Source organism: Hyla sarda, chromosome 7 (genome assembly GCF_029499605.1).
Source record: "Hyla sarda isolate aHylSar1 chromosome 7, aHylSar1.hap1, whole genome shotgun sequence".
NCBI classification, from domain to species: Eukaryota; Metazoa; Chordata; class Amphibia; order Anura; family Hylidae; genus Hyla; species Hyla sarda.
In genome coordinates this window covers 57246470-57272635 of record NC_079195.1, presented here as the reverse complement: position 1 = coordinate 57272635, position 26166 = coordinate 57246470, and the positions used below count along the sequence as shown (strand labels likewise).

The following is a 26166-nucleotide window of genomic DNA, read 5'->3' as shown; positions in this document are numbered from 1 at the left end:
CTGGATTGGTGTGTCCATCCTTCCATTTAACAATGTCAGTTGCGCAGCACTGATGCACCAGTCTTCTGGGGTGACCTTCATGTGCCCAGACCCTGGGAGTCTCAGCTGGGCTCCCTCTGTCTTCTTCTCTTTTCCTACCCTGACGGGCTGTTGTTTTGGAGTCTTCTGGTCTGTTTGGTAAACTGGGTCAGAGGCTAGTTCTCTGTATCCATTCTCTCTTCGCTCGTGTTTGCAAGTGCGGGGTGTTTTCTTGCATTGGGCTCCCTACTAGGTGGCAGTGGCATTCCTTGATCTCTGGGACCGTTTTCCCTTTTCTTGGGGCCTTGCTAATGTGGTGGTCTCGGGCATGCGTGACATTCCTGTACAGATCTTCTCCGCAATCCCCTTTGTGGGACGGTCTCGTTCAGCCCCATTACATGTTATTCCAACATGGCAGTACGTCTCCTGGAATGCTCACACTTTACAGGTGTGGGGCTTCTAGGAGACCTGAGAACCTCCAGTTCTCATGTCTGGTCGCTCTGGTATTCCGGTATGCTCTTTTCAGGATGTTCAGGTCCTTGTCCGGCCGGTTTACTTTCCTTCTCCTCCTTCGGGATCCATGTACTCCCGGCACAAAGGGCGTTCAGGTCAGCCAGGTTTCACCAGTCTGGCCAACTTGACCCTATGCGTGGACGTTGTTCCCTCTTTGCGCTTTTTACCGCTGTTCCGACTCTTTGTCATACTCTGGGTCCGCTCTTCCTCCCTGGTTCTCGCGGTAACCCTGAGACGGTGATCTGGAACCTGAAGTTTGTCAGTCCGGGTCATCGGTTAAATGCATCTTGTTTCTCGGGATGGTTTCGTCTCTCTTCCTTTTTCTTTTCCAGAGGTTTCTGGTCTCCACTTTCCACATGCTCGCCTTCTTCCTGGCGTATGTTGATCTCCCTGGCATTTTCTTGACATGTTCTCTTCAATTGGCTGGATGGGGATCTCTTGTTTCCCCCCTATTCTCTGTGTTTACAAGCCAGGCTAGTCCTCTTTCTGGTTCCGTAGTTTCCGTGGAATTGGTTTCCTCTATCCTTCTTGGATGGTTACGGCCCATCAGGCCTCCGAGATGTCCTTTTTTCATGTGTCTCTGCAGACTTTCGGTCTCTAGTCTCTTTCTTTTGGCTTCCTGGCCCTTCTCCATGGGTTCAGTCTCTGAACTGTCCCCTTCTCTGGCGGTTATTTCCCACCCCAAGGACTGCTTTGGTACGTCCCATCAGTGTCTGTGTCCCCCAATGAAGAGCGACTGAGAAAAGGAGATTTTTTTTTGTACTCACCGTAAAATCTCTTTCTCGTATCTTACATTGGGGGACACAGCACCCACCCATTTCTTCATTTCTGGTCCAGATAATCTTTTCCGGTTCTTGGGTTTTTATCCGGGATTCCTTTCTAGGGTCCTTTGGACATATCTCTTGTTGGCTTCTCCTACTGCTTTGTGACAAAACTGATTACCTCACTTCCAGTGGCGGGTATATCCTGCCAGGGAGGAGCCGACTTTGTTTCCTAATGTCAGCGCTTCCTAATGGCAAGAGCATATACCCATCAGTGTCTTTGTCCCCCAATGAAAGCTACGAGAAAGAGCTTTTACGGTGAGAAAAAAAAATCAAATTTTTCCTTATTTAGCATCTATTCACATGTACAGTATCCTGCGCAGATTTGATGCACAGAATTTGAAGCTGTACAGTATCCTATGCACGATACTGTACGTGTGAATACACCATAATGGTGTTTTCTGGAATTATACGATAGGCGGACCTATCTACAGTAGAGGGCATTAATCACTGATCAGCAGAAGGCCAACATCTGGTACCCCCGCCATTCATCTGTTTAGAGCCCCACAGTTTTTCAATGGATGGGGCTGGAAAACCTTATCCCCAGATATGTTATGCCAGTAGAAGCTTAGTAAAACTAGAGGTCATGAGCATCCACAAGGCAGCCTGCACATGCTGAGATCAGTGAGAACTGTAAGTAGCAGGCAGTGGCCAGCAGTGCATGGATCAAGGCACTCACTGCAGTTGATCAGCTCCTGCCCTTCTTTCTAAATACCAAGGCCCATGGTGCTACTACAGTTACTTCCTCTTCTGTTTTGGTGCCGACCTCACATCACTAAGCCGACTTTACATCAGCCTTAGTTCAGAAAGGGAAAACCAGTATGGTTTTACTACTTTTTACATGATACCTTACCAGCAAGGGTACTGAGCCTGAGGCCAGGCAGTCAGCCATTATTAGGAAGTAATAATTACACAGGGTGGTGGCCCAGCACTCACTGGGACTGACACCTCACTGACTGTATATCCTACTAGAGTTGTAGCTGGTTTAGACACATATTTATTGTAAGAGTCAGTAGTCAGAAGATAAAATTAAACTGACCTGTGTGCAGTGTGTACATTTAAGCAGTATGGAGATGAACAGCTTTACATGAACAACTGAATGAAGGTTGGCGCTGGCTTCTGATGGCAGGCTTTGAGGTGGTATATAGTTTGGATGGAGTGCTATCGAATTCGGTCTAGTGGACGGCTATGTTACCGATGAGATCACCTGATCAGGCAGAAGCACTTCTTAGTCATGCAGTTTTGGGCACCTATTCAGGGATTGTGAGGACAGCCGTCAGTGCCAAGGTACCTGATATAAACAGGTGTCAGGTAGGTCTCAGGCACCGACAGAGCCTATTCCAGCAGGGAGCAATATTTAGCAAAATTAGATGGCTTAGAGAGTGGTAGGCTAGGAGAATTACAGGAGAAATGTCACGGGATTCAGGAGCATCACTCAAATATGTCTGCTCCACTTGCTGCTTCAGCCAAGCCCTAGGTGATAAATATAAGTTCTTTGTCCTTGTGATTTAAACTGTATAAAAGGCCAGCTCCAGGATTGTGTGATCATTTGGGTGGTAGAGTTACAGCAAGATTGTGCTGAAGATTTTCTGTGGTTTTAACCATGGATTTTAAATGGAAAAATCCATTTCTATTTCTGCAGTATATTAAAGGGGTATTCCAGTTTTTTTTTTTTTATTTGACTATGCTACAGGGGCTGTAAAGTTAGTGTAGTTCATAATATAGTATCTGTACCTGTGTGTGATGGTTTTCTCACAATTCTTATGTGATTTTCACCCCAATATTTTTTTGAACTGTATACAAAATTACTGTTGTCTCAGATTTTTCCCAAGTTGCTATGCGGCCGAGACCTGACTCACTAGTCAGCTGATGACAGGGTGCCTGTCTGCTTCAATGGGTGGAGCGATCGCTTGGTGGGAGAGAGATCAATCTGCAACTAATGCAACAGCTGTAGGTAACCTGATTGAAAACCACAGGTCTTTTGAATGGATGCAGCTCATTTATGTTTCAATGGGTGGGGTGGCTGATGTGCGGGAGGGAGGAAAATGGAATTATGGGATTTGTAGGCAAAAAAGAAAAACTCAAACAGGAAATACCTGTTCACAAAGAGCTAGCCACAGTGTTGTGGTGATCTCACAGCATAGCCATTTAGCTCCAAGACAAGCGCAGATCCTTCCTAAGCATGTCCATTACTGTCTGTCAGGTATGTACTAAAATCACCTTATGGTGGATAAACCCTTTAAACATGCCAGGGACTTGAAGATCTTAATTTCTGCATGGATTTTTTTTCACTGTTTGTAATTGAGGTTTTCCTAAACCTTTAATGTGAATTGTACTGTAAATTGCTGGGGATTTCTGCAGTAACACTTCTTCAATCTGCACAAAATCTGCAGCAAGTGAATTCACCTTCAACTTCTTTCAACCAACCAGTATACTTTAACCCCTTAAGGACCAAGGATGTATGAGTACATCCTTGGTCCCGCTCCCGTGGTATAATGCGGGGTCCCGCGGTGACCCCGCATCATATCACGGTGGGCCCGGCGTCATAGTGAAGCCAGGACCCGCCTCTAATAGCGCGCGGCACTGATCGCGCGCTATTAACCCTTTAGCCGCGCGCTCAAAGCTGAGCCACGCGGCTAAAAGTGAAAGTAAAAATGCCCGGCTAGCTCAAGGAGCTGTTCGGGATCGCCACGGTATAATCGCGGCATCCCGAACAGCTGTACTTCAGGAGGAAGGTCTCATACCTTCCTTCCTGCAGTCTGATCGCCGAATGAATGCTTCAAGCCTGAGATCCAGTCTTGAGCAATCAATCGCCGAAAACACTGATTATTGCATCTCTATGGACCACCAATAGCAGATCAGGGGCGGGGGGGCTTTACTTTTGTTTTCCCCGTCCTGCTCACCCACAATAGGCAGAGCAGAACGGGGAAAACGAAGAGGACCGGGCGCTGACGTCCACCGAGGCTGCGGGCGACGGTGATCGGCGGGCGGCGACGGAGATCTGCGGGGGCGTGCAGCTGAAGAGGACGGCTCCCTGGATGCGACGGAAGCCGGTAAGTTGCCTAGCAACATCTAGAGGGCTACAGTCTGAGACCACTATAGTGGTCTCTAGACTGTAGCCCTCCAGATGTTGCAAAACTACAACTCCCGGCATGCCCAGACAGCTGTATGCTGTGTGGGCATGCTGGGATTTGTAGTTTTGCAACAGCTGGAGGTCTACAGTTTAGAGACCACTGCACAGTGATCTCTATACTGCCCTCAAGATATTGCAAAACTACAACTCCTAGCATACCCACACAGCTGTTTGCTGTCTGGGCATTCTGGGAGTTGTAGTTTTGCAACATCTGGAGGGCCACAGTTTGGAGATCACTGTTCAGTGGTTTCTAAATTGTAGCACTCCAGATGTTGAAAAACTGCAAATCCCAGCATGCCCAAACAGCAAACAGCTGTCTCGGCATGCTGGGAGTTGTAGTTGCGTACCTCCAGCTGTTGCATAACTACATCTCCCAGCATGCCCTTCTGTGATCAGTACATGCTGGGAATTGTAGTTTTGCAACAGCTGGAGGCACACTGGTTGGAAAATACTGAGTTAGGTAACAGAACCTAACTGAAGGTTTTCCAACCAGTGTGCCTCCAGCTGTTGCAAAACTACAACTCCCAGCATGCACGGTCTGTCAGTACATGCTGGGAGTTGTAGTTTTGAAACAGATGGAGGTTTGCCCCCCATGTGAACGTACAGGGTACATTCACACAGGCGGGTTTACAGTAAGTTTCCTGCGTCAAGTATGAGCTGCGGCAAATTTTTCACCGCAGTGCAAATTCCTAGCGGGAAACTCACCGTAACCTGCTAGTGCGAATGTACCCTAAAAACACTACACTACACTAACACAAAATAAAGAGTAAAACACTACATATATACCCCCTTACACTGTCCCCCCACCAATAAAAATGAAAAACGTATTGTACGGCAGTGTTTCCAAAACGAAGCCTCCAGCTGTTGCAAAACAACAACTCCACGCATTTCTGGACAGCCACTGACTGTCCAGGCATGCTGGGAGTTTAGCAACAGCTGGAGGCAACCTGTTTGGGAATCACTGACGTAGAATACCCCTATGTCCACCCCTATGCAATCCCTAATTTAGTCCTCAAATGCGCATGGCGCTCTCTCACTTCGGAGCCCTGTCGTATTTCAAGGAAACAGTTTAGGGCCACATATGGGGTATCTCCGTACTCGGGAGAAATTGCACTACACATTTTGTTGGGCTTTTTCTCCTTTTTCCCCTTATGAAAAGGAAAAGTTGGGGTCTACACCAGCCTGTTAGTGTAAAAAAAAATGTTTTACACTAACATGCTGGTGTTACTTTTTATTTTCACAAGAGGCAAAAGGAAAAAAAGACCCCCAAAATTTGTAACGCAATACCCCATATGTGGGCGTAAAATGCTCTGCAAGCGCACAACAAGGCTCAGGAGTGAGAGCACACTAAGTACATTTGAGGCCGAAATTGGTGATTTGCACTGGGGTGGCTGATTTTACAGCGGTTCTGACATAAACCCAAAAAAATAAATACCCACATGTGATCCCATTTTGGAAACTACACCCCTCATGTAATGTAATAATGGGTACAGTGAGCATTTACGCCCCACAGGTGTCTGAAAGATTTTTGGAACAGTGGTCCGTGAAAATGAACAATGTAATTTTTTCTGTTTGCCCAGCCCACTGTTCCAAAGATCTGTCAAACGCCAGTAGGATGTAAATGCTCACTGTACCCCTTATTACATTCAGTGAGGGGTGTAGTTTCCAAAATGGGGTCACATGTGGGGGGTCCACTGTTCTGGCACCACGGGGTACTTTGTAAATGCACATGGCCCCCGACTTCCATTCCAAACAAATTATCTCTCTAAAAGCTCAATGGCGCTCCTTCTCTTCTGAGCATTGTCATTCGCTCGCAGTGCACTTGACGTCCAAACATGGGGTATTTCCATACTCAGAAGAGATGGGGTTACAAATTTTGGGGGGCATTTTCTCCTATTGCCCCTTATAAAAAAGTTAAATTTGGGGAAAAAACTGAATTTTTGTGAAAATTTTTTTTTTTCATTTATACATCCAACTTTAACAAAAAGTTGTCAAACACCTGTGGGGTGTAAAGGCTCACTGTACCCCTTGTTATGTTCCTTGAGGGGTGTAGTTTCCATAATAGTGTGCGATGTGGGGGGGGGGGGTTTGCTGTCCTGGCACCATAAGGGCTTCCTAAGTGTGACATGCCCCCCAAAAACCATTTCAGAAAAACTCACTCTCCAAAATCCCATTGTTGCTCCTTCCCTTCTGAACCCTCTACTGCGCCCACCGAACACTTGACATACACATATGCAGTATTTCCTTACTCAAGAGAAATAGGGTTACACATTTTGTGAGGATTTTTTTCCTTTTACCCCTTGTAAAAATTCAAAAACTGGGTTTACAAGAACATGCGAGTGTAAAAAATGAAGATTTTCTCCTTCACTTTGCTGCTATTCCTGTGAAACACCTAAAGGGTTAACACACTTACTGAATGTCATTTTGAATACTTTGAGGGGTGCAGTTTTTATAATGGGGTCATTTATGGGGTATTTCTAATATGAAGACCCTTCAAATCCACTTCAAACCTGAACTGGTCCCTGAAAAATTCCGATTTTGAAAATTTTGCGAAAAATTGGAAAATTGCTGCTGAACTTTGAAGCCCTCTTTATGATGCAAATATAAAGTAGACATATTGTTTATGTGAATCAATATATAATTTATTTGGAATGCCTATTTTCCTTACAAGCAGAGAGCTTCAAAGTTAGAAAAATGCAAAATTTTCAAATTTTTCATCAAATTTTTGCATTTTTCACCAAGAAATGATGCAAGTATTGACGAAAATTTACCACTTACATAAAGTAAAATATGTCACGAAAAAACATTCTCGGAATTAAATCATATAAGTAAAAGCATCCCAGAGTTATTAATGCTTAAAGTGACAGTGGTCAGATGTGCAAAAAATGCTCCCGTCCTTAGGGTCATAATGGGCTCCAAGGGGTTGATGCAAGAATGTTGCCAATTAAGTTTTTTTTTTTTGCTTTTTTTCACTATATTTTTAACGTAATTTTTTTTTGTATTTTAACCCTTTTTTGTCAGAAGATATAGGTGTTGTACTTGTGTAAATCTTCTTGCTGTTTGTTTGTTTTCATACATTCATAGCCATAACAGCCATAATATATTTGTTTTACATCACATGGTGTTTTTTACAAGCAGAGCTGTAGTTTTTTAAGGTAAGAAAATATTTTTGCCAGACACATGCACAAGCCTTATTTATATCAACTTTTATCATGGTTTTATTCTGGGGCTACACGGTGACTTTGCCATTGACAGGCACAACCAAATATCACCCTTTTGCACTGTATGGATCACATTGTCTGGATATCCTGGTGTATAACCAACAATGGAGCCCTGAAGTGTGATGTAATTGGGACCTAACCCAAATCATACGTACAAACAAAACCCAGGGGTTTCCTCCACTCGTAAATGTGTTCCTTATCACGCTATAACTATCTGATCATTTGAGTCCGACTGCTGGGATATCCTGCGATCTCAAGAACAGGGATTTGAATCATAATGCAGTGTCAGAATGTGCATGCGTATCTCTGTTCCCTGAATTCTGTATAAGAGATAAGAGCAGCCATGTAAGGCGTTCAGCTATCTCTGCAGCTCACACAGAGAAGAAATGGCACATGGGCATCCAGTCGCTCCATTGTGACTGGAGACTTGAGTCCCAGTTCCCCAGATTGCAGGGGACCCACCAGTCTGACTTTTTGGGATCCACCCATCCTGAGGAGTTGGGACAACCACTGGTGAAATTGCAGTTGCCTGGTCTCTCCAATATTATTTTGGCACTGCTTCCAGCTACAGTATATTAAATAAATGGCTCTTCAATCTGAATTGTTTCATTTGCACAGTTGGACAGATCTGGGTGTCACGAATTTGAGGTCAAGCTTGAGCTTTTTCAGCTAAAAAATGACAGTAGTGAGGAACTGAGAGGTGAAGCTTCTGTAACAGAGGAAGGGACAGGTAAGTGTCATTCATTCTAGAAGGTTAGTCGCATCTTAAACTCCTACTGACCACTGATATGGCGGTAATGAAGAAGCTTTATTCTAGAGCTCCTTGTACAATATTCACACGGCTGTAGAATACAGGAGATGGCGTGCCCACAAGAGAAGGCAGACACAGTATTATACCATTACTGCCTCCCTGATTTCTCCATAGGATTGATGTAATAGTTATGATTCCAAAGATATAACACAATACCTGTAAGTTTGGCACAATACATTATAAGATGTTTTTTCTCTTATTCGCTCTTCATGTAGGGGTGAAGCTATCATCATCAACCAGTAAAACCAGGACAACATATGTCATCAATAAATTGTCTTTTATTAATACTGACATGAACTACAAGCCTGGCATCCCATACAGTGGAGTGGTGAGTCACTTTGTCCATATAAATCTATATATTATCTTTTGAAGGTTAAATAACGTTTTCATGTCTTGACATTTCTTATTTCAGATTACAGTGGAAGATGCTGGAGGTGTGCCTAAACCAAACATTACAGTTAATCTGAAGTATGGACAAGACACGGAGGGCCTAACCTTAGTGAGCGATGAGAATGGCAAAGCGTCTTTTACTCTAAGTACAACCAACTGGACAAAATCTGTATTCTTGAGGGTAAGATTTTGCATGTTAATCTCCAGTAGGTTTAGTCAGGACTTGTCTCCTTCTCTTCCACTGTGTTGTGCCCCCTGGGCCCCAGTGATGCTCTTCTCCCAGGCAGCCATTGCGGTACTCTTAAAGGGCCACAGTGGCTTCCTGGACAAATGACCTCTCTCCGGTTCCTCTACACAATGTAATGGATAGTTATAAAATAATAATTAGTGCAGCAGACGAGACCAACCTCGCATCTTATTTTTCTGATGACAGCTCTGCTTTTACATACAGAAGCAGTGGACTGCTGTTTAAACAGCGGTCTTCTGCTTCTGTGCTGTGGCTGCTGCAGAGGGGGTGCAGCGGGGGCCTGGGGCCCTTACTGGAGTACTGGCCCTGATGGCGGCCCTGCACAACTGCATGCTTAAAAAAGGAGGGAGAATTCTGGGACAGACTGTTTCATATTGACCAGGTAACAATCTTCTGGCCAACACTATCTAAAATCTTGTATGGATTCTAACTTTCTTGTCCAACAAACTTTCTATTATCTTATCCAATTCTGAATTGATCAAATGGCCTTAATTATGTTCTAAATTGCACAAACTGTTCCTTCATGGAAAATCTCCTGCAAATATAGGGTGGCATATAAAGGATGGATGGTAGCAATGAGTTTTGTGCATTCCAAAAATTCTACCAATGAAATGCAAAAATTATTATATATAAACAAGCCCCTGGCAGGGGTAAGTAGACATATACAGATGGCAGACCTGGGGCTCTTTTTCAGGTCTCCTGCTGCCATGGAAACTCACTGGCACTATCGGGGACATTTATCATCGTTGCTTTGGTAAGCAAGTTCTGTAGTCATTTTTTTCTTGCTATTTTTTTGCTTATGTATGACATATTTATCATACTATCACAGGGGGTTGATAAATTTGGCTTACATAAGCAAAAACCAAATAATGACTACAGAACACCACTATGCAGCTTTGAAAAAAATGTGTATATATATATATATATATATATATATATTTAATATTTAATTATTTATAAAAAAAAAACGCATAGGGTCCCCCCAATTTTTATTCTCAGCCAAATACCAACCAAACAGCAACAGCCTGACGTTACCAGGGTGGGTGAGGACCATTGTTACTGGCCCTCCCCAGCCTAAATAACGCCAGCCTGTTACCGCCTAGGCCCAAGAGGCCATTTTTGAAGCTCCGGGCCTGTTGGTACAGCTCTTCCCGGCACCCCTGTGGCGTTGGGTACCGGGGTAATAATTGGGGGTTAGCGCTAGCTGTTTTTGGGGCTAACGCTAAGCCCAGCTCAGTAATGGACTTCGTCTATAAGACAGCTTCCACTACTAAGCCTGTCAAGTAAAGTAAGGAAAAAATACAACAGGTTTAAAAAAAAAAAATTATTACAAAAAACACTCCCCCACAAGCCCTCATTAACCATTTTATTAAAATCAAACAAAGAAAAACGCTGGTCATCGAAGTAATCCACCCAATCCGAAGGAGTCCACAGGATACACAGATCTGAAATGAGAAGGAAAAAAAAATGGGTTAGTACATTTATTATCACCTGCTCACACATCTCCCACCCCGCACGACTACAACTGCCAGCATGCCCTTACAGTAAGGACATGCTGGGAGTTGTAGTTGTGTGGTGCAGGAAATGTGTGGGCAAGTGACAAGCTTGTCCCCTGCCCCCAGCTGCAGGACTACAACTCCCAGCATGCCCTTACAGTAAGGACATGCTGGGAGTTGTAGTCCTACAGCTGGGGGCAGGGGACAAGCTTGTCATTCGCCTGCACTGCACAACTACAACTCCGAGCATGTCCTTACAGTAAGGGCATGTTGTGAGTTATAGTCCTGCAAAGGGAGCCCGGGCACACACACACAGAGAGTCAAACACAGTCACACACACACAGTCACACACACACAAACACACACAGAGTCACACACAGACAGTCACACACAGACAGAGATAGAGACAGACACACACACTCACCCATCCAGCGCAGCGATCCTTCTCTCCGGGCGCCCTGCGAGTGACGTCACTGACGGAGGGACATGGGAGCGGAGTTCGGGAACAGTGCAGATGAAGGCCAGGGGGGGGATGTTACGGACGGGCACAGCGCAGGTGAAGGCCGGGGGGGTGGGGGGTTATGGACGAGCACAGCGCAGGTGAAGGCCGGTGGGGGGGGGGGGTGTATGCTGACGGATGCTTTGAACGGATGATCGGATCGCACGCGGCGCTGCCGCGGGGAGCCAATCATCCAGCATGGCGGCCGGAGGTCCCCTCACCTTGCTCCGGCCGTCTCCCGGGGTCTTCTGCTCTGGTCTGAGATCGAGCAGACCAGAGCAGAAGATCACCGATAATACTGAGCAGTGCTGTGTCCTATACATAGCACTGAACAGTATTAGCAATCAACTGATTGCAATGAATAGTCCCCTATGGGGACATAAAAAGTGTAAAAAAAAAAAGTAAAAAAATGTAAACTAAAAAAGTCAAAAAATGTGAAAAATACACTCCCCCAATAAAAAAGTAAAACTTCGGTTTTTCCATTTTACCCCCAAAAAAGCGTTAAAAAAAATTAATTAATACACATATTTGGTATCGACGCGTGCATAAAAGTCTGAACTATTAAAATATATTGTTAATCATCCCGTATGGTGAAAGGCGTAAACGTAAAAAAATTTAAAAAAAAGTCCAAAATTGCTGCTTTTTTGTCACATTTTATTCTAAAAAAATTCATACAAAATTAATAAAAAGTAAAACCTAAGCAAAAATGATACTGATAAAAACTACAGATCATGGCGCAAAAAATTTGTCCTCATATCGCCCCATACATGGAAAAATTAGAAAGTTATAGGTAGTCAAATTAGGGCAATTAGGGCAAGCGGTATAATTATAGAAAAACATATAACATGGGTATCATTTTAATCGTATTGACCCACAGAATAAAGAAAACATGTCATTTTTACCGGAAAGTGTACAGTGTGAAAAAAAAACCTTCAAAAATTTGCTAAATTGCGTTTTTCTTTTCAATTTTCCCACATAAATAATATTTGTTTGATTGTGCCGTACATTTTATGGTAAAATAAGTAATGTAATTACAAATTACAATTGGTGACGCAAAAAACAAGCCCTCATATGGGTCTGTGGATGGAAATATAAGAGAGTTATGATTTTTAGAAGGCGAGGAGGAAAAAACTAAAATGCAAAAATAAAATTGGTCTGAATGGGCCTGGTCCTTAAGGGGTTAAAAACATTTTTTTTTTTTAAAGATACAGTAGTGAAGGAAAAAATTGTATCTAACAAAATTTATATTTTTTATAAAAAAAATGTTATTACTTTTTAAACAGGGATCAATTTATGTGTGCGGGGAAATAAAAATGTAGCCGACAATTATAAAAATGTATTGTGTGTGTTTTTCACTTTTTTTCTTTATTTTTTACATCAGAAGTTACACTCGCTGCAATCTGTCTATTGATGCAGATACTACAGCTCCCAGCATGGAGCAGAGTGTGCTCCATGTTGGGAGTAGTAGTGCCTGCTTAAGGACACATCACAGTGGATGTCACTACTGACACCCGCTGTGATCGTCCTGTCTATAGCAGAGATGGAGCGACTGTATACATTGCTCGGATCCCTGCTCTGCACTATACTCCGGGCCGGCCACTCACTCATTGATATTTTCCTCAGAGCTGTAATTGGCTGTAACCATCCAGCCAATCACAGCTCTGGTGGGAAATATGAATGAATTATGTTCTATTCACATCACTGGCCGGAGTATAGTGCAGAGATGTGAGCGCTGTATACAGCGGCATCTGTGCTATATAATGGACGATCGCATCGGGTGTCAGACTGAGACTCGGGGCGATCTGTCTATTACTATAGGTACTACTACTCCCAGCATGGAACAGTCTGTTCCATGCTGGGAGTAGTAGTACTACCTAAAAAATTAAAAAAATTTAGAAAAAAAAGTGAAACACACACACTTTATTAAAAAATAATAAAAAGTTGGTTATAAAATATATACATTTTGTTTAATAAAATGTTTTCCATCACTGCATCATCCTTTTTTTTTTTCTTTTGGGTACCAAAAAAAAAAATGCCAAAATGTGACAAAAATGCAATTAACACACAAATGAAAAAAACGCAGGAACAAATGCCAGAAAAAACACATGATGACGTACATTGCACTGGCGATTTTTCAGGCGTTTTTTTCTGGCGTTTTTTTAATCCCTAAAAACGCAGGACAAAAAAACAGGTGGAGACTAAGCCTAAGGAAAGTAAAGCACTGTTCACATCACATTTAAACCTTCTTGAAGGTATACATTGGGAGGATTTACAATATACCTCTGACCCAAGGTTCTGACAAATACCTCTATAAGGACATACAGTGGCATATGTCATCTATAGGCTCCTATTTTTTTTAAACTTAAGCCATACAAGATTCATTTGTTTGTGGATTGGTATGATGAGAGTAGTAGTCTCTGATATGTTACATGACTTGAGTAGTACAACCCTATGTCCCTCTTTGAACCCAAACTGTCCTATTCCCCTTACAAAAGCCCAGGAAAAATACTTCCGTAGCCAAGGTTCTGGAAAACAACTTTAAAGTTTACTTTACTTCTGGGGCAGATCAATACAATGCAAATATTGGTAAAAGCTGCCTGAATTTTGTACAGTTCTTCCGAACACAATACTGAACTTACGCATTGTTTTGGCACTAGTTACTATCCCTTTTTGACCTTTTAGGGTGCATTCACCAGCTAGTAACTAGCAGCGGATTTTCCGCTGCGGGAAATCCACTGCGAGTTATGCTACCATTCATTTGAATGGGTACGCGGACATTCCGCAAATCTGACACTATTGAGGACTGTCTGTGGACTCATTTAAATCAGTGGTAGCGTAACTCGCAGTGGATTTCCCGCAGCGGAAAATCCGCTGCTAGTTACTAGCGTGTGAACGCACCCTTAGAATTGTGTATTTTATGCTGACTTTTAGCTTTACAAATATTTGACTTGAGTGATTTGGCACATGAATTGGTAAATGTCTGGTTTGGTACTGTCTTGTTCTTGAACTTGAGACTGTCCCTAGAGAATGTAGAGTCAGTGATGCACAAGCTTGTTTCTTATTTAACTGAGAAAACTGACAATCAACCTCACAGGGTGTGAGCCGTGGCAGACTGTGTGGAATCCCTCTTTATGCCGAGACACCTCTCCTTTAGTGTATCCAATGGGAACTTCCTGACTTGTCGCTGTGTAACTGGACCAGGACTGAAGGGAAGCGACACCCAGTCCTATTTCTGCAGTTGCTTCTCAGAATTCTTCTCCCAAATACCACCTCTTGATTCTTGAGCTGAAAATAGATATGTCCTTGCAGAGGGATGCTAGGAAGAATAGACTTGGATACTGATGACAGGACTAGGTAATGGTGTCCTACTTGTAGTAGGTGTGCCTGACTATAGGCTAATTCTAGGCTCAGTATTGCAGCCTACTCCTTCTATCAACGTTGGTTCCACCTTCTATCACTTTACTTTCACTTTCATCCCCCCCTCCTCACTGTCGTTTCTCTACCTGAGCCAGGATCCAGAAGTCTCCAGCGATGATCGGGGGTGCCTAGGCATCTTCTCCTCCAGGTACCGGTCTCCATCTTCTCCCAACGTTCCCCTCAACATCCAGGGGTGGGCAGAATGGGGGGTTGCCATGGCAACCCACTGTCCTGTCCTGCCATTGGTCAGAATCAGTTCTGACCAATGGCAGGGGATAGGAGGAGATCACAGCACTGCAACCTCACTCCCATCCCTCAGGTTGATCAGGGCTGTCCATGACAGCTCCGATCATCCCTATTTTCCGGGTGATCGGGTCACCAGAGACCCGATCACCCCGGAATAGCAGAAAATCACATGTCTTAATTGACATGCGATTTTCTGCGATTGCCGACATGGGGGGGGTCTCAGGATGCATACGCCCCACGTCCTTAAAAGGTAAAATCCTTAATCTCTGTATAACAGTGTGATTGATCCCAAAATGACACTTTTTTGGTCTCCATTGGGTCAATGGAGCCTTAAAATATGTCTGGTATATACTCTGGGACCTTTTGTCCAGTATATATGCCAACTATAGGGCTCAAATGTGATGTGAATAAAATGTAACTTTCTTATCATATAAGGTTGAGATCCTCACTAGAGCCGTTCGCAGGATTGGTTTTACATCCTGCTCCCGAAGATTTTTTTGACCAATCCCACCCGCTCCCGATTACTTTTTTGACCCGCTAAAATGTTTGTCCAATCCCACCCGCTCCCGCTAACATAGGAATGTACATACACTAGAGTGCAATGCTCCGTACATACTCCCCATGTATAGCTGTGTGTGTAGTACATTACTATACATAGGGGGTATGTGCAGAGCATTGCACTCTAGTGTATGTACAGATGTGAATAGCAGTGACTGTGCAGACTCAGGGGCCCTGGGTCACTGACCAATGCTATTCTCTGCACATACCCGGAATACGGGATGTATTCGGGGGCTACGGGGGCCATTGGCTGTACGGGCATGCTGGGAGTTGTAGTTTTGCAACATCTGGAGGTCCGCAGGTTGAAGACCACTGGTATAGGAGGTAGTACTCACGTGTTCCCGCCGCTCCAGACCCGTCACCGCTCGTCACCGCTGCCCTGGATGTCGTCCTCCATCGCTGTCGCCGCGTCCCCGGGGTGTCCCCGTCGCTCCGGAACATCTCTGCTGCCCGGTATCCTCGCTCTCCGTCGCCGCCATGAAGTCGCTACGCACGCCACTACTATTGGATGACGGGACGGCGTGCGCGACGACGTGATGACAACGAAGGAGAGCGCCGCCATGCAGCATCCCGGCACAGAGCAGACAGCGAGGAGGCAGGTAAGGTCTCTCCCGGTGTCCTGTAAGCTGTTTGGGACGCCGCAATTTCACTGCGGCGGTCTTGAACAGCCGGACTGAACAGCCGAGTTAGTGTTATTTTCTTTCCAGACGCGGCGGTCAGCTTTGTTCGCCGCGTCTGAAGGGTTAATACAGGGAATCACAGCAATCGGTGATGTCCTGTATAAGCCGCGGGTCCCGGCCATTGATGGCCGCAGGGACCACCGCGATAGGTGTGTATTCTCCGTATAAGACGCACCAACTTTTTCCCCCCCCCCGAGTTTTGGGGAAGAAAAAGTGCGTCTTATATGGCAAAAAATACGGTCCTTTTTTTTTTTACAGGATAGGAATGCGAAGTCTGCTGTGCTTTCCTAAACAGAAGGTTATAGTTAAAAAAAAAAAAAAAAAAAAAAAGGCATGTATGTAATTTCCTTCTGTCAGATAATGTGTACAACTTTAATAAGGCAACTATAGATGCCAATAAAAAAAGTAAAATATCGTCTTTCAAGTAGTTTGACATAAAAAAATTTACAAAACACAATTTTACGTGAGAAATCAAATTATGTATTTTTCCAGTAGAGATGTTTAAAATATGTATTTTTTTGTTCTTTAAAGGCAAAGACAGAAAATATTCCTGAAGTTCCTGGTATTTATCCGCTGGATTATGGTGAAGCCTCTCACACTGTGGTCCCCTTCCACTCTCAGAGCAAAAGCTTCTTGAGACTCCATTCTCCGGATAAGGTTCTCCCATGTGAGGGACATCAAGAGGTCCATGTGGAATATACTATTAGTCACACGGAGGTGAAAGAGGCCAAAAAGTTATCCCTGCATTACCTGGTGAGACACGACAGCTGTATGGTTTCAATTAACCCTTTATTTGGACATCAACAAAACTCTTCTAATGGTCAAATGTCACACAAATATAGAATTAAAATACAACCTTCTGCCCTTTTCTATCTCAACGCTTAAATCTTTACAGATCTGGTCCTCTCCACCAATGCAATCGTTATGTACTTTTTTGCTTTGTTCGGATTGGACCAATTTAATAGGTTTCAGTACAAACCTTTTATTGGGACTTATTAAATAAATAACAAAAAAAATGTTATTCCTAAATAACACCATCATATACTACAAAATATTCATGTGCAGTTTCACTATACTCCTAGGATTTGCTAGTTAAAGGGGTATTCCGGGCAAAAACATCTTCTCCTCTATCGAAAGGATAGGGGATAAGATGTCTGATCGCGGGGGGCCCGCTGCTGGGATCTCCCTGCAGCAGGCCGCATTCTATGCGTAGCTGCGTCTGCAGTTTTGGAAACCGCCAGGCTTCGAGACGGGGACGTGACGTCATGCCACGCCCCCTCCATTCATGTCTATGGGAGGGGGCGATGCTGCCGTTACACCCCCTCCCATAGAAATGGGGATAAGATGTTTTTGCCCGGAATACCTCTTTAATGTAAATACCAGGGAATCATCTAGTTACTAAAACCATTCCTGGGAAAAAGAATGGCAAAACTTCAAGGGCACATTTATCATAACAAGTGACAGGGAATAATAGAATGGAAAGGAGTTAGGCTAAGTTTCCACATGTTTTTTTTTTTTTTTTTAACACCAGAAAACGCCAGGAAAAAAAAAGACAGAAAAACTGCCACTGATTTTTCCTGCGTTTTTGCGTATTTTTTTGTGGCACTTTTTCTGGCGTTTTTACCTTTGTGTGGAAATTGCCTTTTTGGCCCCTTTTGCAGTTTACCTGCAGGCGTTTTTTTAGAATGTTTGCTAAAAAATAATTTAATAAATAAAAATGATGTAGTAGGGAAGGAATAAATTGTAGGGAATGAAATTTATATTTTTAGAACAAAATTTTTATTCATTTTCAATCAGGGACAGATTTTTGTGTGCGGACAGGGACATAAAAATGTAGCCGGCAATATTAAAAAAGGATAAAGGGGCCTTTTAATTTTAAAGACAATATATTTTTTTGAATTAATTTTGTGAAACTTTTTTTAATAACATATTTTAAATATGTGTTTTATAAAGTGTGTGCGACTTTAATAAATTTAAACTGTATTCTCTAGCAGTAGTACCTGTAGTAAGGGACAGATCGCCCCGGGTGTCATTCTTGACACCTGTTGCTATGCTCCTTTATATTGCTGAGATGCGGAGCTTCTCTATACAGTGCTCACATCTCTGCTCAGAATTCCGGGCTGGCCATTGATGTGAATAGAAATTTACATCACGGATTCATATTTGCTGCTCAGAGCAGTGATGATGTTTGCCTATTTATCCTCCTGACGATGGTGCTAAAACACCAAAACTAGTAGAGGGAGGCAAATTTTTATTGTTTTTAAACATTGTCATGGCATTTCACCAATAAAGAGAAACGGCTGTTCCCTACACAATGAACTGTTGGGCTATCCCAATTAACTGTGACAACTGGAGCTATCGACAAATGGACTTCAAAGGTGTGGTGGGTTTTTTGCAGCGCCGTAAAAGACCCACCACACCTTTGAAGTCCATTTGTCACTATCTACTTGGTTGGGAGGGTGCAGACCGGGCTCTTACAATCGTTACACGCTGTCCATTGTTGTATGTGAGCTCACACAACCACCTGGGGTAAGAGGCTTTAAAAAGAATCCTTCTACCAATACCTACCCAGTCGGTTTTACGCTATGGAGCGCTCTCTTTTATATTTTTAGTTTTGTTCAGATGTGACAACTGGAGCTATGACATGGTTTAAACAATACATTTGTCACTTGGTAATTTATTAAAGTAGTATACATTAAAAGTTACATTTTAGGGGAGTTTCCCGTATAGGGATCTTGTGCCCCGGGCCGTGTGCCCTGGATTTTTGGTGTAATTAGTTATAAGGTGGTCCCTGACTCCCTTGGGGAGAATTGTGGTTTGTTAATGCATTGTTTGTTGCTTTACGATCATCCTTTTTTTATTTTTCTAATAGTTATTATTATTAGAGATGAGCAAACTTTTGAAAAATGTTATTCTGTCGATTGGCTGAATTTTCCCAAAAAATGTGTTTCGGTCCAAATTTATTTGTGGCAAATTGCTATTAAAAATGGCTATTTATGGCCTACAGAGAGCCTCAATAGGGGTGTAGAACACTTTGCCTTGCTGTAAAACGCATAAGGTGTGTGCTGGGTTAGTGACATAATACTGTTATTCAGGATGACATGCAGATCAGAGGCATTGCTATTAGAATCATTGTGGCAGAGCAGCACAATGACAGAGCCGGAGGTGGGATCTGTATGAAGAGAACGTATAGTGGCAGAATGACACAGCAAGGAGGTGGCAGCAGCATAAGAAGACCATATAGTGGCTGAATGACACAGCCTGGAGTTGGCACAGCATGAAGAGACTACATAGTGGCTGAATGACACAGCCTGGAGTTGGCGGCAGTATATAGTGCTGAATGACACAGCCTGGAGTTTGCGGCAGCATGAGGAAAACATATAGTGGCTGAATGACACAGCCTGGAGGTGGCAGCAGTATGAGGAGAACATATGGTGGCAGTATGAGACAGCTTGGAGCTGGCATCAGCATGAGGAGAACATATGGGGCAGAATGAGACAGCCTGGAGGTGGCAGAAGTAGCAGCATCAGGAGTCCTGAAAGTGACAGAGTGGTGTGGTGGGTGGCAATACCAGTACCTGGTGATGAAGGTGGGTGAAAAAAGGAGAACTGGGTATCAGATATGTGGCATCAGGTAGGTGGCAGGATCAGAATAGTAGCTGAGGCAGGTAGGCAGAAGAAAACAGTCTCTTTTGTAAAAGTGTTAAAGTGAACAAGTAAGTATTGAGGATTACGTAAAACTTAACTTAGAATAATATGCTTGGGATAAAAATATATGGACCCAATTTTTTTTTTTCTTAAATTAAAAAAAAGGAAAAGGTGTGCAAACAACACCATGTGCAACCTACACCACCAAGTATTGATGTGATGCAAAGACCTCTATAAGGTGGAAAGGAACAACGCATGGTACCCATTGTAACCGGTCGGGGTGAAAACTTCCCCTGTAAGGCCCTACTCTCGCATTAATAATTCCCTTCTTGGCAGTTGTGACTTGCCCTAAAAAGGGCAGCCCCACAAAGGAATGTCTCCCTATTTCTACCTACAAACACTGCCATTTCCCAGATTTTTAGGTGGAAATAGGGATTGGTTTCTGTGTGGGGCCACCCTTTTTTAAGAATAGTAACACTTTCCTCGAAAAGGTGGAAGGGAACAACGTATTATCCATTGTAGCAGGTGGGGGTAAAAACTTCCCCTGTAAGGCCCTACTCGTGGCCTATTAATTCCCTTCTTTGCCCGAAAAAGGGCAGCCCCACACAGGAAACTCTCTCTATTTCCACCTAAAAACCCATGGAAATGGCAGTGTTTGTAGGTGGAAATAGGGAGAGGTTCCTGTGTGGGGCTGCCCTTTTTAGGGTGAATAACACTTGCCAAGAAGGGAATTAATAATACGAGAGTAGGGCCTTATAGGGGAAGTTTTTACCCCCACCGAATACAATGGACCATACGTTGTTCCCTTGCACCTTTTAGAGGCCTTTGCATCACATCAATACTTGTAATGGAGTTGCCACATGGCGTTGTTTGCACACCTTTCCTTTTGATTTCAAAACAATTTGGGGTACATATATTTTATCCATGAATATTATTAAAATTTAAGTTCTAGCAAATACATACCCTCAATACTTACTTGTGATCTGATGTGGAGGAATGTCTGTAACTGGGGAGCAGCACCATAAATATGTTTAGCACTATCCATATTTGTGAAGTGTTGGTGTGACACCATGGTCAATCTACTCTGATGCTTCAGGCATTGGTGCGTGGAAATCCTGGCTGATCCATGCCTGAATCACCTTCACAAAGGTCAGTCTCTCCACATTTTTCGTGGACAGAACGTTCTCCTTGGGGTTACTATGGCCCCTGCCACACTAAACACCCGCTCTGATGGCACACTACTGGCTGGGCAGGACAGCTTTTCCAGGGCAAACTCTGCTAGTTGCTGTCACAAATCAAGTTTGGCTTCCCAGAAGTCCAACGGATTTTCAAGGTGTGTTGGCATGGGCATGTCAAGGTATGTCATCACCTGCTGGTTCAGGTTCTGCTCCAGGTCTAACTGCTGCTGATGAGTTGCTTCACTATGTGGGTAAATAAAGGTACTCATCAGCGACTGTAGACTCAGGCTGCTGCTGATGGAGCTTGTACTGCTCTTGCCACACCACGCCTCCCCAGCAGCCATGGCAGTGGAAGGTGAGCGCAGAAGGCGCCCCGAGTCTGACCTGCGAGAGGATGGACGATGGTGCAGATCGGCCAACTGACAACAAAGGATTTCTCTGTAGTAGGTCAGTTTGTCCTCCCTCTCAGTGGGTGTAAAAAGCCCCCCATTTTGTGCCGGTAGCGAGGGTTCAATAAGGTGGAGAGCCAGAAGTCTACCTGCTGCCGAATGGTTACAATTCAGCGGCCACTACACAAGCAAGTGAGCATGCATCATGCCATTTGTGTAAGTGACTCAGAGGAACTCCCTGCCTCCATCTCTACTGCATACTGCCACGGTGTGTCTGGGTCCTCTGTCTCACCTTCCTCATAACCCTCTAGCTCCTCTAGCTGCTCCTCCTCTCCTGTCAGATGACTAGAAAAACTGTCCCTCTTGTGAAACCTGAACTGTGTTCCACAGTGCCCCTCCCCCTCCTCCAGTCAAGTGCCCATGAGATGTAGACGCCATGTCTCCAGTATCCTGACCAGCCACTGTTTCCAACACGTGTTGTAGTAGATGAAGCAGTGGAATGACGTCGGAATGGCGACTGGCTAAAAAGGTGGCTTCCTCAAAGGGTCTGAGCAAACAGCAGGTGTCACGTATGAGCTGCCACTGGTTGACATTGAAGTTACACAGGGGAGTCCCCCTATATGCTTCAATCATCAAGAAATCAGTGATGGCTTTTCTCTGTTCATATAGTTGGTCCAACATATGGAGGGTGGAATTCCAACGCATGGAAACATCACAAATCAGACTATGTTGGGGGATGACGTTCTGACGCCGCAGCTCAAGGAGGTTGGGCTTTGCAGTGTACGAATGGCTGAAGTGCATGCAGAGTTTCTTTCCCATTGTTAGGATGTCTTGCAGATGGGGGAACATTTCAGGAACTGCTTGACAACCAGATTGAACACATATGCCATGCAGGGCGCATGTCTCATGCTTCCTTGTCGCAGCACAGACAAGGTGTTCTTCCTGTTGTCAGTCAACATGGTTCCCATTTCCAGTTTTTGTGGAGTAAGCCATGATTTAATTTCTTGACAAATGACTTTTAGCAGTTCCTCTCTTGTGTGACTCTGTTCGCCAAGGCAAACCATGTGGAGAACAGCAGTTCCCCGCAGTGCCCTGCACACATGGTATGCTGAAGGAGCACTGAGACTTGCCCTTGCAGTGAAGGCTGAGGATACGGAGGAGGATGAGGAGGCGGAGTCGCACACTGTCACAGGACCAACGGCCTTAGAGCGTGGAGGCAGAAGCAGCGTGACCTGTCCAAGTTGCTGTTGTGGCTGTGCAGGAACCACATTTACCCAGTGGGACATAAAGGACATGTATTGTCCCTGACCGTAGTTACAGATCCACAGGTTGGCGCTGCTCAAGGACTGTCCCACAATCTGTTCCACAAAATTGTGCAGGGCTGGTACTGCCTTCTTCGCAAAGAAATGACGGCTTGGGACTCTCCACCTCGGCTAGGCACAAGCCATCAGTTCTCAGAAAGGTGCAGAGTCCACCAGCAGTAGTGTACGTTTGTCTGGCCTTTCACAGTATCTAGGCCCTTAAGACTTTAACAGGAAAAAAAATGGTACACCACTTAGATGTATGTATGTGGTATGCACTTATGAGGGGAGGACAATGCGCTCCAGTATGCTTAAAACAGTATTTGTCTACCACACCAGAAGATGTGTACTTTTAACTGGCCTTTCACAGTATCTAGGCCCTTAAGACTTTAACAGGAACAAAATGGTACACCACTTAGATGTACGCACAGGTTACACTTAATAGAGGACAGAATGCTTTTAGTGCTCTGCTCAACCTAACTGGCTGACTACTATTCCCTTTTCACACCAGTGCTGCAGCACACATCATTGTGTACTACACCCAAAATTGCACTCTCTCTCTCAATCTCATTCCCTTCCCTATCAGTGCTTCTAGGCTGGATTTGGGCTTGAGGTGAATCGCTGCTGTAAAAATGCTTTTCTGTGCAACACACACTGCTGTCTGTCCCTCTCTTTCACTCTCTCTCTCTCTGCAATAAAAGGGGTGGCTGGCTGCTGATAGGCTGCATGCTGCATGTGATTAAGGGTAATTCCCAACTACCCGCCTTCCCAGGATTCCTTGCCCCATGTCCTCACATGTGCATCAGCTATTTTAGATGCCCTAGAGCCTGGACCGCATTAAATGGAGTTTAATTAAGCAATTCGCGCAATTGAATCACGGTGATATTTACATTCATTGCTAATCAAATTTTTCCTGAAATTCATAATGAATTCGGATTTGTCAGATTCGATTTGCTATCCCTAATTATTATATTACTTTCATTTTTCATAGTTGGTTTCCAAATTTTCCATTAAGGACTCAGGGACTGTGGAAATTAAAACTGAAGATGCAAATGAAGGTAAGGCATGCAGATAACAAAGATATGTATTGCTTTGAAAGAAAGCACATTGGGATGAAAAATAAATAAAATCCTGTATACGCAGAGCCCTTGCTGCCACAATTCGAACTGTGCAGGTTGATGCATTCAATTCTATTCTGTATTTTTTGCCAAAAATCCAAAAATTTGGATGTGCACACCACTGAAGACTTGAAAGGAATTGTCCGGTATCAAAAATATTTTTAAGAATAGGTTTGCTATGGGGATTTTCTCATGCTCTGGACAGTTCCTGACATGGACAGAGGTGTCAGCAGAGAACACTGTGGTCAGACAGAAAAAAGAATTCAAAAAGAAAAGAACTTCCTGTGGAGCATACAGCAGCTGATAAGTACTGGAAGGATTAAGATGAAAAAAAAGTTATTTACAAATCTGTTTAACCAGTTTATTAAAAAAAAAAAAAAAAAGCTTTCCACCAGAATACCCCGTTAAGGCTAGCATTAGCCACATTCACTGACCCTATGCTAATAAAAAAAAAAGCAGTTATACTCACCTGCCTTTGCCATCCAAATGGTGCCCAGTACCTGCTGAGCACTGCTTCCTGCTTTTTTCAGCATGCAGGAAATTAATGCTCAGCCAATCACTGGCCATAGAAGTGAACCCCCTCAACTAGTAATTGGCTGTCCAGAGCAGAAGCTAATCCCAATAGCAAACCTATCCTGCTGACATGGACAGAGGTACCTGTATGCCCTGGTCCCTCTAGTAGTGCCGTTTTAAACACGCTCACGGGCTAAGCGTGCGTTAAACCTGATGGGTCCCGACTACTATCAGCAGGCAGGACCCAGAGTTAATGCCGGGCATCACCAATCAGGCCGATGCCTGGAATTAACCCTTTTGACACTGCAATCAAAGTTGATTGCGTGTCTAAAATGTAACTGAAAGTTTCCCGGCAACTCAGTGCACGAGGTCCACGGGAGGGCCCTTACCTGCCTCCTCGCTGTCCGATTGATCGTCTGTTGCTCCAGGATGCTTTAGCACTCTGGAGCAGCAGAGCACTGATAACACTGATCAATGCTATGCTATGGCATAGCATTGAACAGTGTATGCATTCAAAAGATTGCATGTTATAGTCCCCTATGGGAGCTAAAAAAAAAAAAGTATAAAAAATGAAAAGTTAATAAATGTGAATAAGCCCTTCCCCTAATAAAAGTTTAAATCCCCCCTCCCCCGATTCCTATTTTTAAATAACGTAATGTAATAAAAATAATCATGTGTGGTACCGCCGCATGCGTAATGTCCGAACTATTGTAATATAAGGTTAGCTAAACCAGACAGTGGAGGGCGTAAAAAAGGCAGAAATTGTGCATTTTTGGTCACTTCATATACTATAAAAACATGTATAAAAAGCAATCAAAAAGTCCAATCAAAACAACAACAAATGGTACCAATAAAAACTACAGACAAAAGCGCAAATAATGAGCCCTCAAATAGCCCCGTATGCGGAAAAATGTAAAAGTTATAGGAGTCAGAAAATGATCATTTTAAACATACAAATTTTGGTACATGTACGGTAGTTATAATTTTTTAAGTAGTAAAGTAACCTACATAAATTTGATAAAATTAAGGTGTCATGGAAAAGTGCACTACGTAGAAACAGAAGCCCTAAAAAGTTGCAAAATGGTGTTTTTTTATTTATTTCACCCCACAAAATTTTTTTTTTGTTTTGCTGCAGATTATGTTATAAAATAAGTGATTTAATTACAAAGTACAACTGGTGATGCAAAAAACAAGCACTTACATGGGTCTGTAGGAGCAAAATTTAACATGTTAGGATCTTTAAAAGGGGAGGAGGAAAAAACGAAAGTGCAAAAATCAAAAATTGTCCTTAAAGTAAAAATGGGCTGAGTCCTTAAGGGGTTAAATAGCATTTTTTCTAGGGCTATGTTCACACATATTTTAAGTGTTGATGAAGTATTTTTTTTCTGTGTTGATTCCTCTCCTGGTTTTTGTTAAGCATACTGAGCAAAATGAGGACCAAAAACAAAGCAAATACTATGTACCAATACCAAGCAATGAAGCATGCTACCATGTCTTTCATGGAACCTGTGCCTCCAATCATATCTATATGTTTTCTCCTATCCCAGATATCCATGGAAAAGTCCTCTTGAACCTCCCTTATAGTGCAGGAACGTCTAATGTTCTTCAGGTCCTTGTTTACATCTTCCTGCCTAATGGAGAAATAATAGCAGATACTGCAAAATTCTCCCTACAGAAATGTTTTAGGAATAAAGTAAGTTGTTTTTTGTTTGTATATTGTAGCCAAATTTAGTTCTGTCATTGTCCACAATATATGACTGACTATATGCACAGTAAATAGTCGTGTGTTAGAATAATAATCTTTATAGGGTCTCCTGAAGAGGAAAAATAGTAGCAGCCATTCAAAGGGATATCCATCTATACAATAGGTGGATGACCTTACAAAGCGCCTCTCAATAATACACAGGGTTAGTGGATCCACTTACATGATGAAGAACCCGATCTGGGTTAAAAACACTATGAGGGAGATT

General features: G+C 43.4%; 1 protein-coding gene across 1 annotated transcript in view; it reads left to right on the top strand.

The window, feature by feature from the left end:
• LOC130281670 (alpha-2-macroglobulin-like) overlaps positions 1–26166 on the top strand; it is a 206361-nt gene that overhangs the window by 69024 nt on the left and 111171 nt on the right. Inside the window, exons 10-15 of the mRNA XM_056529135.1 lie at positions 8325–8436; positions 8733–8845; positions 8930–9088; positions 16582–16803; positions 23557–23623; positions 25744–25889. Coding sequence (XP_056385110.1) covers positions 8325–8436; positions 8733–8845; positions 8930–9088; positions 16582–16803; positions 23557–23623; positions 25744–25889 — 819 coding nt within the window. The remainder of the gene's footprint in view (positions 1–8324; positions 8437–8732; positions 8846–8929; positions 9089–16581; positions 16804–23556; positions 23624–25743; positions 25890–26166) is intronic.